This window comes from Pelodiscus sinensis, chromosome 4 (genome assembly GCF_049634645.1).
Source record: "Pelodiscus sinensis isolate JC-2024 chromosome 4, ASM4963464v1, whole genome shotgun sequence".
Lineage (NCBI taxonomy): Eukaryota > Metazoa > Chordata > Testudines > Trionychidae > Pelodiscus > Pelodiscus sinensis.
In genome coordinates this window covers 97,095,324-97,110,871 of record NC_134714.1, presented here as the reverse complement: position 1 = coordinate 97,110,871, position 15,548 = coordinate 97,095,324, and the positions used below count along the sequence as shown (strand labels likewise).

At 38.4% G+C, this 15,548-nt stretch overlaps 1 protein-coding gene and 1 long non-coding RNA gene across 6 annotated transcripts in view; one reads left to right on the top strand and one right to left on the bottom strand.

Moving 5' to 3' along the window:
- ELP4 (elongator acetyltransferase complex subunit 4) overlaps positions 1–15,548 on the bottom strand; it is a 345,800-nt gene that overhangs the window by 247,113 nt on the left and 83,139 nt on the right. For all 5 annotated transcript variants that reach the window (XM_014576421.3, XM_075927788.1, XM_006128898.4 and 2 more), the window contains exon 5: positions 9,233–9,372. In XM_014576421.3, coding sequence (XP_014431907.2) covers positions 9,233–9,372 — 140 coding nt within the window. The remainder of the gene's footprint in view (positions 1–9,232; positions 9,373–15,548) is intronic.
- The window catches only part of LOC142829183 (uncharacterized), a 71,388-nt gene that overhangs the window by 5,855 nt on the left and 49,985 nt on the right, over positions 1–15,548 (top strand). The window contains exon 2 of the long non-coding RNA XR_012903580.1: positions 7,154–7,394. This is a non-coding gene — a long non-coding RNA (uncharacterized LOC142829183). The remainder of the gene's footprint in view (positions 1–7,153; positions 7,395–15,548) is intronic.

Sequence of the window (15,548 nt, the reverse complement as noted above, 5' to 3'; positions counted from 1 at the left end):
CTTTGGCATTAGCTGTATTTACAAGATGTGTATCTAAAATGACAGAAAAGATTCTTACTCCTCATGCTTAATCACCTGTAAAATATATGTGTATGAATCACATATTAGAGTTTAATACTTCTATTTTTTTAAAGCCCAATTTTAGTGAACTTAATATATTTTGTTAAAATTGTCATCAGTCATTTTCCAAATTTAAATTATGTGAATACATTTTACATGTAAACATGTAGGTAAATATTATTAATTTCCAACTAAATCATTTCTATAACATCTTCCCTCTTTCTATATGCTATTAATTGTATTAGTTTTGACAAATGTATTGTATATATAATGTTACTGAATCTCTATCTTCAATTCCTAAGCATAGGCAGGTTCTTGCATTGATTATTATTTATAGATCCTTTTAAAATATTGGGGTTAAAATGCCGGAAATATGTTAAATTAGCTAAAACAAATCACCAGCAATTTTGCAGACTAGGTAAGAGAAAATATAGATGGACTACTAGTCCCCCAGAGTACCCCAGTAATGACCACACCAACACTGTACATAGAGGTAATATTACCTTCCTACTTGACATTCCTTGGTTTATGCATCCAAGAGATGCATTAGTCTTTTTCACTAAAGTACTGTACTATGGTGGAACTTCCAGTTTATTTAGTAAACCATGATGCTTAAGTCCATTTCAGAGTAACCATTTCCCAAGACACAGACCACCCCAGTAGGTCTGATTGCACACTATGTGGATAAACTATGCACATGAGAGAATGATAATCTCAGTTGCAGTGAACAAATTTAATCTGATAACTGTAGTTGGGATCAACATAGATGGCACTGTGGCTAGACTAATGGTAATAGTCTTGAACTATGAGCACTGAAACAGAATCAAGAAAAAAACAGGAATTTATGACAGGTTGAGAGAATTGGGACATGCATATAAGTTGATCATCAATACTGACTTTCCAGGGCTGGCCAGCTGAACACAAAGAAAGGTTCTCTATCCAGAAGGAACATATTTGGAGAAAACAGAGTCAACATTCTTAAAACCCATGAAAATCAGTGAAACACTGGACATCTTCATGGCACAGATTACATGGAGTACATCCTTGAACCTGCTTTTGGTACTGCTCTGATCTCTATCAGTTGACTGTACTCAACCATCTTCCTTTTGAATGAGGAGTCCTTTTTTGTCTTTGACAAGAGGAGAAGGAAGCCAAGACTCTCAACAACCTTGAACCACTGTACCTACCACCCAGTAATTTATTTTGAGCATGTTCATGACAGAGCAAAGCTTTGCAGCTGCTCCATTAGGGAGATAAAGACACCATGTACCTATGCCTCTTCATGATGAGGCCAGTGAGCAGTATTTGAGCTGGACTGACCTCTTTTGCTCTAGAAAGACAATGGAAATGTTAAAAAAAAACCTGGAGCTCAAAGGAATGGTCTTCATACTGAAATCTAGACACCTGCTACCCTTCCTTTGACAAACAGCTGTCAGAGGGCCAGGTAAGATTTTTTGATAAAATATTTCATAAGACCAAGTAGAGTGTCCCAAATATGGTATTTTCTCTTGTAAGGAAGGACAATCAAATCAGCTTTAGATGTAAGACAACCTGACTTTGTCAACAGAAACATGAATTTATAAGCAATAAAGGAAGTGATAATGTTACAAGAGGAATAATTTGATGATATCATATGTGGTGCCACGAATGAAAGTGAGAAGCTTCCTGGAAAAAAGTGCTAATTACAGTCTTCCATAGAATTCAGTTTTTCTTCTCTGGAATTTAAATGTCAAAGTTAGGTTTCACTTCCTTACAACTCATGTATGGTTTTAATAAACTAATAAGGAATCTTTAGTTACTGAGTTTATTATTACCCAATCAGGGCCCTTGCCCTACAAATTATATAAGGAGCCTTATAAGACAAACTGAAGTGACACTTGTGATTGGGCTATTTAGTTCTATATCAAACTGTATCCTATTCTTGACACTGTAACCGTCATTTTGAAGATTGTAACCTTCATTTAGTGTAGCTAAGATGTCAAGAATTGCAATGGGTGAGCTTATTGTAATGCCTGGTATCATACTGAGGTGAATAACACAAAAGTCATCAAAGATGATTGTTATGTATTCAAAGGAAACCATCCTTTAAACAGTTGGATGGCCACAGGAAGTAGCACACCGAATGGAAACTACTCATCCCAGTTTGGACTACAAGAGGATGGAGATTCCCTAGTTAACCAACTATTGGAGGCTGTGAAACTGAACAGAAAATAAAAAGGATTGAAATCCTATTTAAAGGGAAGATCTGTGTTGGTTTCCTATCTCTTAACAGCTGAACACTGCAAAACAAAGGCCTCTTAGCCAGGCACAGATTGGACCTAAAGACTCAAATGATGGAATAAACACAGACTAGGGAAATATCATATAAGCTTGTCTTGTTTTACTGAAATCTAGATTGCTAAAGATTTGTAGCTCTTGTATTCTTTGACAGTAAAAGTTACTATGGTTTCAGAAACGCCTATGAAAAACTCTTGTTCCTTATTCTACCTGTCATGTAGTCTCTGAAAAATTAGCTATAAATTGGAGTGCCCATGGGGGTGGAACTCTGGAGAAGGGCACAAAAGCAACTAGGAGATTTCAGAGCTCAGTACTGATTTGAAGCCCTAACGCAGCTGGACTGTAAAATCCCACATCTCAAAGAAGGATACCAAACAGGGGATCTGTAGCCAGGAGCATGCTTATAGGCACAGAGTTTGAAACAGCATCTGGATTCTTCTCAAGACCACCTAGCTTGGAAGTACATGGGATCCCAAGGTCTGATCCAATACAAAATGCTGGTGACAATCCACTAGAAGTATTTAACAAGGTCTGTAACACCATCTTCACCTTCTGGACCAATGAGGTCATAGTCTAGCTGATCAGGAGTGTGGGCTGTTTTCAGCTGGTCTGGTGTTTTGGGGTTTTTTTTTGAGGATATTTTTTGGCCATCCTATGAAATACTGGTCCTGACAGTAGGAGTAAAAATATAAACCTGTATAAGAATTACCGTTTAAAAGTATAAGGGATCAATACTCTCTTGTTCCCTATTGAAAATATCCGAGACTGAATCTTCAACTGGAGAATATTTGGAACCCTTGTTTCAGCTAACAAAATTAGGATTCCTCCCACTAGAATATTACCCAGAAAATACTATGTAAACTTGCTGAGTTTCTGTAAAAGTAGGTATATTGAGAATTTTGGTATAGTTGGCAGTAATTAAACTGGTTTGGGATCTGCCTTACCATCGTTAGTGAATACGAATGACTTCTGATGAACGAGAGAAGGAAAAATCTGAAGTATTCAAATTAAAAAATCTTTGGTTAAAGAATGTGTGAAATAATGTGTAAATGCAGGACTTAAAGCAATGCCTTTTGTATACATTATTAAGAATGAGTATAACCTATGAACATGTCAGGTGAACTGAAGGTTATTCAAGTTCAAATGCAGTACTAGAGAACTGAAGTAAAAATTCTAATTCAGTTGTTTAAAGACCTATGAAAGATGCCAGAGTTAACTTACTTGAAACTGAAATCTCTCCTTTATCAACAGAATATGTACAGCACCAGCAATGATGGTGCAAAATTCCTTTTGCCAGAGTGTCTCAAGTTTGACCTTAAACTGGGAGTCAGATTGTAAGAGTATGGTTGGGATATATGAAAAAGTGTTCAGATGCATTAGATACAAAACCCAAGGCGCATAAGTTTGAAGGTCATGGGAAGAAAATTTCTGTGCACACCTACTGCTGCTCTTGTTCACCCCACTTTGCCCTTCTCCAGATTCTTATTCTTCCTTATTACCATCCCCACTGCTCCATGGTAATGCTTCTTAAAAGGTTGTAAGTGTCTGTTGTGGTCTTGCAGCCACCACTGCTTAACTGGCTTCTCAACATCTCTAAGTGGATATTTCCTGAGGCTAAGCATGGCGTGAGATTTTTTGGGGGGAGGGAAGGAGAGAGGGAGAAGAGATAAGAGAGAAAATGAGTAAACATTTCAGTAATTTGCCTGGCAATCTATGGTTAAACAATGCAACAGCATCCATCAGCCCACCATTCCCTACAAGTTCCTCCACCCAGCAGCTGATCCCTGGACCAGCATCATCTAGTAGCTAGCAAATTTGCTGCAGCCCCTGTAAGTCTAGTAAATAAAATAAAAACAACTGGAGTGCAAATATATATATATATATATATATATATATATATATATATATATATATATATATATATATAAAAGCTTAAACAAATCAGTAATATTAAAGACATATCTATACTTACAAGTTTAGAGCCCCACAGCTGTATGAATACAGCTGTGCCACTGTAGGTGCATCTACCCTGCACCGTTATTCCGGAATTACAGACATTATTACAGAAAAACAATACTAATATCCACACAGCAATTGTGTTATTTCAAAAGGAAATCAAAATAACAGAGGGCATTTTCTGATGTTGGTAAACCTCAATCCTTGAGGAATAACGCCTCTTTCGAAAAAGCTCTTTCGGAAGAGGGTGTATGTGTACTGCTACTATGTCGAAACAGCTCCTCACCAGGGCCATTATAAGTTATTCCTTCCCAGTGCCTCCTGGGGCTCTGAATCAAGGTAGCACATCCACATTAGGGGAGCCTGCCTTGGACTAATTTGGAGCCTTCCCTGTAGTGTGGATGCTCTATTTTGAAATAAACTATTCTGGAAGATATCTTCCAAAATAGCTTTTTCCGAAATAAACTTGCAGTGTAAATGTATCCTGTAAGAGCACTTGTGTAGCTGCATTATGCCAGAGTGGGAGAGCCAGCTCAACATAATAAAATCAGCTCAACAGGCAGTTATGTAGGCAGGAGAGTGTTTTCTGCCAACATAGTGCAGTGCACACCAGCACTTATGCTAGAAAAACTTATCTGACTTGGCGTGTGGATTTTTCACACCCCTGAGCAACAAAAGTTTTGCCAACATAAATGCTAGTATATGCTAGTACAGACATGGCACCTATGTCACAAAGATTATACCTGACCAAAACTGAGTTATTCTGAAAATTCTAAAGTACACAGAAAAATGAGACTCAGATCTGACTAACTGGCAAACAAATTATGAAACCGACTCTTTCAGTAAAATGTTCAGCTAAAAAAATCGAACTCATATGTCCCACAATACACATGGACTATCCCCAGAGGTCTAAATCTAATTAAAAAACACAGTCTTGAAGCACTTATCCTGTAATATAGTATCACATTGGTATCTGAAACAAAGCAGAGAAGGATCTTTTGCTTATGCTTGCACTCCTGTACCCAAGTATTCTTCATTTTACACCTTCTAGTTCTAGGGAAACTACTATATGGTCACAAACCCAAATCAAGTGTAAAGGTATCCTCACATTTCAAAAAAAATTAAGATGTTCTCAGGTGCTAATTTGCTATAGATTTTAGCATCACACAAAATTTAATCACTGAAGCTGATGACTTGGGCCTGGTCTACACTAGACCAGGCAGGTTGATTTAAGGTACACAACTCCGACTACACAAAATGCGTAGCTGGAGTTGGCTTACCTTAAGCCGAGCCATGGCGGCCTCCACACGGCTGGAGGCTGATGGAAGCATGTGCTCCTGTTTACTTCCCTTACTCCTCACAGAACGAGGAGTATTGGTTGATGGCAGGGGCTGCCCTCAGAGTTCAATTAACTGGTCTACGGTAGACCCACTAAATAGAATGCTAGAAGATCAGCCTCCAGACAGTTGATCTTGCTAATGTAGACATGCCCCTTAAGACATTGCAGTTTCTGTTTGCAAAGTAGTAAGGCAGAGATTTAGGGAAAAAAGAACTTCTGGATATCGGTTTCCTTCCCCCTTTTTACAGCTCTTCAGTCACAGCAATTTTTTGGAAGACGCAGATCTGGCAGCTTTGAAGAATTAAAACATCCACTTATCCACCGCTAAATTCAGCAGCAGTGCAGGCCTCCAGGCACTTACCTGCCTTGGAGAACTTATCTTTTGGTTAAGTAGTTATTGGTCACCATAATCATAAAATCCTTATTCTTAATGTGAATGTGTAAGCCATCTGACTTGAGTCCTGGATCCCTGACCTGTGCTCAGGCCTGTAAATCCATATCCAATCGTCCCCTTCAAACCCCGGGCCCTGAGTACAGGGCAGGACAAGGAAATAAAGACAAATAAATAGCAGTTCCCCCATTCGTAAAACCCAGGCCCTGGTTTAGAGTGGGTAGCAACACAAAAGCAGTCCCAGTCAGTAAGGCCCAGGCCCTGCTTCAGGGCAGGGCAGGAACACAAACGCAGTTCCCCAGGCAAGAGAGGGGAGGGTGAGACGGACACCTGGTATGTGGGATGGCATGGGGGATGTGAGCCCTCCCTACTCTACCATGTCCTGGCCCAAGGCCCTAGCAGTGGCAGCCCTGGCTGCCACTGGGATCCGCAGGGATCTGGCTCACAACCTGGTGACACATTCTAAAGTGTTATAAGATCAGCCTGACAGTCGTTGGTTTCCTCGGGGCCACTTCCTTACTCCTCCTTGTCATCTACCTGGCTCCATACTGGCTGCCAGGCCTGGGGGTCATCATAGTCTGTATTCTCTGGCAGGGTGAAGAAGATCTCCTCTTTGGAGCAGGGGTCCGGCGGTCTGTGCCAGTCCTCAGCCTCTGCAAGGTCCTCATGGCCCTCCTGGCTTGGGAGCTCAGAGCAGGCCTCTGCTTCCTCTAGCAGCTGGGATCCTAATGAGCTCCTAGGATGGGCTTCTATATTCCTTACCCCGCCCCTTGGCTTCCAGGAATTTAAAAGGGCAGAACTGGGCTTGGCCCACCCAGGCTTAGAAAGAGGTTCTTTCCCCTCAGAGTCAATGAGCCATCTGGCACCAGTGGGGCAACCATTGTGGTGGCTGCCATTGAGGATGTGGGCATGATTGCTTTGGAGAGGAGTGTCTAGGTGTGTGGGTCTCGGTGCCTCTCATCCCAGCACCTTGGGGGCTGCCAGTACAGAGGGCATTTTCTGAGGTGGTGCCTGCTTTTTTGAGGGGGAATCAGCTTTGAACGATGAGTGAGTTCGCTTCTTGGTCTGATGATCCAAAATGGAGTCTTTGGTGCTCAACTCTGAGGGAACTGCGTTTTCTAACACCGCAGGCTGTCTGGATGGTGTGGAGTACTCAAGGTCCGAGGCTGGTCACACAGCATTTTCCAGGAGAAGCAGCTTCAGTTGGAGCTCCCTGGCTTTTCTGGTGCATAACCTGAGCGGTACAAACACACTGCTGGTGGCCTTCTGCGACTGGGATGGAAAGCCTGTAGGACAGGCACTGTTTGAAACCTCGGCAACCAGGCATCCCATGGAAGAAAAAAATGGCCAAAGGGAAAAAGGCCCGAACAAGTAAGAAAAAAATTAACTAGATTGATTGTATATCACTAACACTATAACTAACAACTATTAACAACTACTAACAACAAGTATAATATAAGAAGTTTGAGAAAAATATCAGGAGGGCAGCTATTAGTTCTGACTGAAGCCGGCAGCAGCAGAGGAGGAACTGAATGGGCAGTTGGCTGTGGAGTAGCAACACCGACATATGCTGGCTGCCCAGTAGGCACAGCCTACTGAGGGCACTGCTACCTAAATTTACCGACTAGAGGTGCAATGGCACCCCAAACACCTAAGGTGGAGCACTGACAGGGACACTTCTGAAAGAAGAACATGTATTTATATTTAGGTCTCCAATGCTGCCATGAAGCTCTCCAATTCACAGTGGCCAATTAAAGCTCAATTAAGGCCAGTTCCGTTAGAGTCAGGTTCAAGGCCACAGTTGGCTGGTATGTGTATGTGCACCTTTTCCTGCACAAACAATGCATCCTTTGATAAGAGTTGTTTTATTCATGGAGTCCCAACATATTGCTTACTCAGATTAGAAATAAAAATACACAAATACTTCGTATCTACAGATTTACAGGCACAAAAGCCATCCCAGTTAGTGACATATTGTGGAGCAGTGCAAGAAGTGTGGGATATCTGCTAGGTGACAAAGTAGCCCCACTTCGGCAATCAGCCGAATCCAATCATTCCGTGACCATATTCTTTGGCCCTTGCCAATCAAATGGTCTATTATACATTGTATGTTACTTACGTTAAATGTTTACTATAGAAATAACACTTTAAATTTGCCCCGACTCCTGAAAGTGTACATTTGTACAGCTAGAACCTGAAAGCCTGTCTAAATTTAAACCACCGACCTTTGATCATATAATACTGACACTGATATCAACAAACATAGAAGTCTTTGGGTTGTTTACTTTTCTGAAAAAGCACTCCGGGAAATATTGCATTTCTTTTATTAATCATGTTTTGTATTGTGCCTCACTGTTTTTAAAAATATAACATTTAAATACTTCTCAAGACTTGGCTCTATACCTAAAAGTTTATAAAGCGCATAGATAAAAATATCAAAAGGTCCATATTGAATATGCAGCTGGACTACTTAATCTATATTTAACATTAGAGAAGTAGCTTAAGACACTGCCAGAAAGATACAATAGAAAAGATATTCCAGTCAACAGCAATGACTGTTCATTTCTGGTCTCTCTCATTTTATTTATGCTTGACCGACACATCTATGAATTTCCAGCCTGGACAACAAATTCAGATTTCTTTTTGAAATTTAAGGTATTGGTAGACCTTTCATTTTGAGCATTACAGGAATATGATGGTTAAAAGGAATCCAATTCATATTCTGTTTTATATTACTCCTTGACTGCAAACATTTAGGCTGTGGTTTTCCAAAGCAATGAAAGGATTTTAAAAGTACTTGTATTACTACAGGCAATAATAAATATCTGCTTCTTTTAACTATCCAATCTTTAGGTGCTTATAGGTTACCTATAAGCCTACTTGTTTTTCCCTTTGATATTTTCATACCCTGTGCTCCTTGTTTCCTACCCTCTCCCACCCTCTTCCTTTTTTCCCTTCCCCTTTCTTCCTTCTCCCCTATTTATTTTGGGTCTGCACATCCTAAACTCAAAACTCCGGTCATCTGAAGAAGTGGGCCGGGCCCAGGAAAGATCATGATACCATCTACATGTTCTGTCAGTCTATAAAGTGCTACCAGACCATTTGTTGTTTTTTAAGTTAATAATAAACTAGTTTGCAGCTTTAAGAACAATCTTTCCCTTAACTTGTATAAAAATAACTAAAAATAGACATATAAATTAAGAACTTACCAAGTTTTTATTTCAGACTGCAAGGACAATTCTTCAGGAAGGAAAAAGCGGTGCCACTTTCTGGATTGAAGTAGCTCTGGAGACAATGTTTTAGATAAATCATAATAGTGACCAAACCGTGCAGAAACTGCTGGACTGACCTGTGAAAACATTCTATACTCATTATAATAATTCATTAAATTATTTGTCATAAAAACATAATAACTTGCTCTACCTGTGTTAGAAAACTATAATTTTTCATTTAAGCATGACTTCAGGCTTAAATTAATAACAAAGAATCTGTCAATAGCTATAGTGAACTTTAAAAGTTATGGAAGGTAAAAACAAGAGATATGTAAATATGTGAAGTCAGTGGACAGAACAACCACCACCTAGCAAAGTGACTGCTATATTATGTCCCTGTGATGCACAAAGCCTGGGATATATATGCAGACACTTGGTGTACAAAGCATGCACAAGTGTATAAACAGCCAAGTATGAGTACCAGTATAAACATAGCCTAACTATAAATTCAGTGACTTAGGCCAAGGGTTGGCACTAAGTAGTTTTTAAACATGCTCAATGGTCAGTGTAAAGTTAACATAGATTTAATTTTGAAAGTCATAACACTGTGTGCATCAGATTGAAAAATTCATCTGTGCAAAAATCAGAAGTATTAAATTAAATGAAAATGCATTTTGATTTGCACTTGTGGATGCATCCTGAGAAGTGACTAAAAATAGCATGAGGAGATATTATATTTTGTCAATAGCTTCCATAAAACTTTGCCTCATTTTACCAAAAACACAAAAAAGAATGAGTTTTTATTTACTTATTTTAAAAATTCCAATACTCCACACTTAACCCAACATCTGAAAATTTGTGTTCTTTCTGACGTATGTTTTGTCATCAGGAATGAAAATTCTGGCCTAAATTACACTTGTGTCCCCCTCACGGAAAACTAGATTTCACAGGTGTAACAAAGAGTAAAATGTAGTACTGTAGCTGGAACTTACAAACTGAATTGTTAAATAAAAACCAGAAAATAATTTAGCTCCTATTCCAATCACTCTGTGGATTTGACAGGTCTCAAAGGAGTAAACTTAAGACATAGTTTTTTCATTAAAATAAACATAAACAACTTTGAACACACAGAGAACAAACCTGGTTAGTATCACAATGTCATTATGACTTTTTTCAAGGAAATCTTCTGCAGCATTTTCCTAGTTTTTATTTCTTGTTTCATATTTAAAAACACTTTACAACCACAATTTAATTAAAACTAACTATCTTAATTATTTACATTTTATACTTGGGAATTACCAAATTAACACCTGAAAATGAAATGCATATTAGGGCGAATTAGCTATCAGAGAATTCAAAATGCTAAAATTAAAAACACAGAAAAAAAACCAAGCGGTCTTTTTTTAAGTCTTAAGAAGTCCTTGGTCTTTAGTAATAGGCCATTTTCTTATTATATAAAAGATCTAAAGCATTTAATGTATTCACAAGAAACCAGTGAGCTCTTTAAAACTAGGGCTTTAATTTTACTTACTAGAAATTGCTTTCTAAATCACAAAATAAAACTCATACTATTACATTAAAATATACATATTTACATGTAAAGTGTAAAGTTATTTAGTATGTGGGTTCTGAAAGCAATTTAAAAAGGGTCTGTTCTTTGGCCTATAATCTATCCTTTATCCGGATTACAGAACACAATGTTTTTACTGCAATCTCTGCCAGGGCTCATCTTTTTATTGTGGACGTCCAAACCCCCTTAATGTTTTAGAAAGGCCTTGACTAACTGAACTTTGATCTGATGTCTTCATTGAGAAAAGCTCCAGGCCGCCCATTTCAGATGCAAATCCTCACTGAAGCCCAATAGAGTTTAGTAAAGACAGCAAAAAAGAAGAAACAACAAGTTTCCAGGATCCTCTTTGAGAATCCTGAGGCACATTGGTGTCCTTAATCCACACTGCTGCATGGATTAAGGTAGGTGATAACCTTTCTTAATTCAAAAGAATGAGCACAGAGCCTACAAACTGGGTGGAGACTAGGATTTGGCTATAATAAAACACCATGCAATAAAAGCTCAGTCTATGTCAGAAACTTTGAATAGGCTTCAATGTACCACATTCCCAACCCTAGTGGGGAAGCTTGCAAAAAGCCCACCTGAATCAAGTAAGCATGAATAATCTGTGTTAGCAGAATGGCCATGAAGAGAGAAAGAGACTGAGACTTTTCATTCCTCTTAAATCTGTGTGAGCAATTTTATTTCTGGTTTGTAGGTTCAAACCAGTTCTTTACTGGATTCCTACAAAAGTGTCTGCACGAGGAGAAATACACTAAATTATCAGTGAGCAGAATACGTTTTTATGCTACTGCCTGCTGTTAATGTTTCTAATTGCAATACTAATGTGCTAGAAATCTCAGATTTTGGAGAATAAAGGCAGAAAATTGATTTCATGCTGTGACAGTCTATATATTGCCCTAAGAACACAAGCAATTAATTGAAACAAAAAAGGAGGAAAAACCACTATACTTTTAAATTGCAAATTAGACTACACCTGGCATTTTTAACAAGAGTATAAGCGATTGTACCCCTGGATATAGATAAAAGTATCTTCTAAATTGCTAACTGCATGCAGCACATATACCTAGAATCCAATTCTTTTTGGCTGATTACCTATAAAAATCCACAGTGCATTTATAATATTCAGAATATATAACACATGTTTTATACACTGTTCAAGACAGGACTACTAATTTAAACACAATACTTAATAAGAAACATTTATGAGCTGGAAAAAAAGCTTATTTAACCTGCTTTTAGGAAGGAAAAGGGCATAACTGAGCCATCTCCACAACAGAAATCTCTTTGGTTACTTACAACTACAAATTATATTAACTATCAGAACACTAACAGGACAAATTTACTCAACATTTATGGCTCACCAAAAAAAAAATGTTGACTAGCGAAGTTTTCAGCTGACACACTTTGAGCTCTATTTAAAAAACCTACAGTTTAAACTTTATGGGATCATGGCAATCTTGGCCACACCCATGATAAGTGAACATCCAGACAACTAAAATCATGCTGGACCACGGATGTCACCAGACCAGAGAATGCCAGACTAGAAAGGTTCAACCTGTATTTGTAAATATAATTTTAAATATAAGCATTAAAGTTGGCTGGAAAATAATTTAAAAAATATTTTATTTTGTCAAAAATATCTAATCAGTCAACAAACACGAATTAATGAAAACTGAAATATTTAACAGCTATTACTAAGTACAGTAAAGGCTGTGCTATTCGGCACTTTATTAACCAGAAAGTTCTATTAACTGACATTTCTGATATATCTCAATGCAAATCTTCAGTTTAGTAACTGGGAAAACATGTTGGATCTTCCTTCTCTGGCACCCTCAGGGACTGAACAGTCCCAAACCAGGGAGTTTGCCAGATTAGGGAAGGTTAATGGTGGTCCCTCTTCTGCTGATCTCCTGGCCTTGGGCTCAGTCACTGAGCTCTATTCCTTCCAACTGGTCTTTGAACCCTGCTACAGGCCTCTAGGTCCCTGCCTCAGCCCCCAGGCTGTGGCCAGGCTCCAGCTCCAGCCACCAGGTTCTGTTCCCAACTGCTGGGCTCTGGCTTCAGCTGCCACTTCAAACCACTGGCCAAGCTCTCTGGTCTGGCAACATCTGTGATCCTGCTCTGCTGGTTTTTCTACATGAGTGCGCCAACCCTGAAGCACTCACAGGGTCCCTGATGATGCTAGACCACAGATATTGCTAGACCAGAGAATCGTGGACTAGCGAGGTTCAGCCTGTAGTATATTGCCCAGGAGGTTATGCATTCTGCATTCTACGTTTATGCAAAAGACAAATAAATGAGTTGATAGAGATTTATTCAAAAAAGCAACTTCCAAGATATGTAAATAGGGTCATTACAGATTCAGCCTAGTCTTCACCTACACTTACAATGATAATTGATGTTGATAAATATATGACCTTGAGGCACTGCAAGACCCTGAATTGCCTTCTGAATGATCAAAAATTAAATTATGTTTAGTATAGTTTTAGTGTTAAATATATTTTTATTGATATGGCTGTGCCCATTGCACTGCCCATAGTGAAATGTAGTACCATAAAATAACCTACTATATAGAAAACTTTGCCTGTATACATTTAAGTGCTTCAAGAAACCAACCAATCCAGTGCAGTTTCTACTGGATTGGTTTCATTAATTTTATTATATTCTAATTCTTTGAAAATGGGTATTCCATTGGTAAATGTAACTCTTAGTTAACCAAAATATTTGATTAACTGACACCCTCTCTGATTCCCCAAACACGTCAGATGAAGCTTTTACTGTGTATTAAAATTAGTGGAAGGATTCAGATGCTGATAAGTTATTATTTCCAAATAGCCAATAACTGTACATTGCATCATCAATAATACATCAAATATTTCTGATCTATGACATTACCTACAGTCAACAATTATTTAACAACTATAGCTTTATTTTTAAGTCTTATTGATGTCATATAATTTCTGGCAATTTAGCATTTACTTTAAAACCAACAAACATACTGGTACAGATATCACCAAATTGTGAGGCACATCCCCTCTGTAGGGAGGAGGAGGAAAGTTTGGGGGCCATGTTGGGGCCTGGGCCAGTCTCCACAAATGATGGAGAGGGAGTGCTACCCAGCTTTACTCTGCCCTCTGCTCTACTTCATCCCTGGCCCTGCTCCTGCCTCCAACCATACCCCCAGCTTCAGACCCCAGCTCCAGACCATAGCTGTGTTCCTGGGCCCAGCTCCAGCTGCATTCTGGGCCTCAGCTGCTGGCCTACCTTCTGACCTATTTGAAGTCTCAGCCTCGGACCCCAGCTTCCAACTGCAGGTCTACTCCCAGTCCCAACTCTGGTGGGAAGGATGTAGACAGATTATATTATGGGTGGTATGTGTGTGTGTAGGTGTGTGTGGGGGGGTGCAACATCAAAAGTTTGAGGACCATTGTTCAAGTACATACAGTTTTAGAATGTTTTCATAATTAAGAAAATTGTCTTATAAGGTTGTACAGTTGTTTTAGATCAAACAATTATTAGTTTATAACTTTCAACATGCAAATGCCATTTGTGATAATCAATGGCAAGTGCATAGTGTTCTATTAAATAATATATTACTGGACAGAGTAGCCTGTTTTGGGTTATTTATATTCCACTTTTGTTCTGTTAGAGCCAGGACATTTTGGCTATGTCTCTACTGCAGCCTTCTTCCGCAAAAGCTTTTGCAAATGAAGTGAGGAGTAGAATATTGCCATGCCTCATTTGCATAATTAATTAGCAGCCGTTTTTGTGCAAAATACCCTTCTTGTGCAAGATCCGCTTTTCCTGAAAAATGTAGACCGCTCCTTTTTGCGCAAAAGCCTCTTGGTGCAAAAACGGCTGCTAATTAATTATGCAAATGAAGCACAGTAGTATTCTACTCCACGCTTCATTTGCATAAGCTTTCGCGGAAGAAGGCTGCAGAATAGACGTAGCCTTTGTGTTGAAATAATGACAATTAATTGTTTGTATATCAGTGTATGATTAATTTAGTTTATATTATTGGATAAAACACAAACTATATTTTGCAATGGTTCAGAGTATATAACAAGCCCTACATGAATAAAATTCATGAGATTATATGATCACCCTAGAGGCTATTTGATTTGGCATGTCACCCTATATAAGTCTTCTCTGACAAAATCTAAAGCTACGTCTATGCAATTTCAGAAGAAACCAAACATGCCAAGACTTGTAAGATCATTTTGTCACATTCCAATTTTTTTTAGAATATGGCTAACTTACTAAACAGTTATGAATGCATCTAAATCAGAGTATATAAAATACTTAAGCCAAACAGCACACACAAAACAAGAAGTCTGTTGTTCTGTATGGTTCAAAACACTTTAATTTTTGTAAGGTTTGACTGCACTATTAGACTAAACAAGAAAATAACTAGCTTAAGGAAAAATGTAATTCACAAAATTCTAACAGCTGTAAACTCTGAACAAGTGACTTGTGTCTTACATGCCACCTTCAAAGCAATTAGTTTCCAGTGACAGTGAAGCTGATATAATCTCAAGTGCTTACTTATTATGCACATGGATAAGCAAGTCAACAGTTTGTGTCAATAAAGTATTTTCACTAGAAGTATCTAATAAGTACTGTTCATTCAACCTATGCATATCACCTATGAATAACTAAGTTTAGAAAAATGTTCAGTATAAACAATATAGACATCATTATCCAGATTTTAAAAGTAGCCCGAATGATAAATTCACC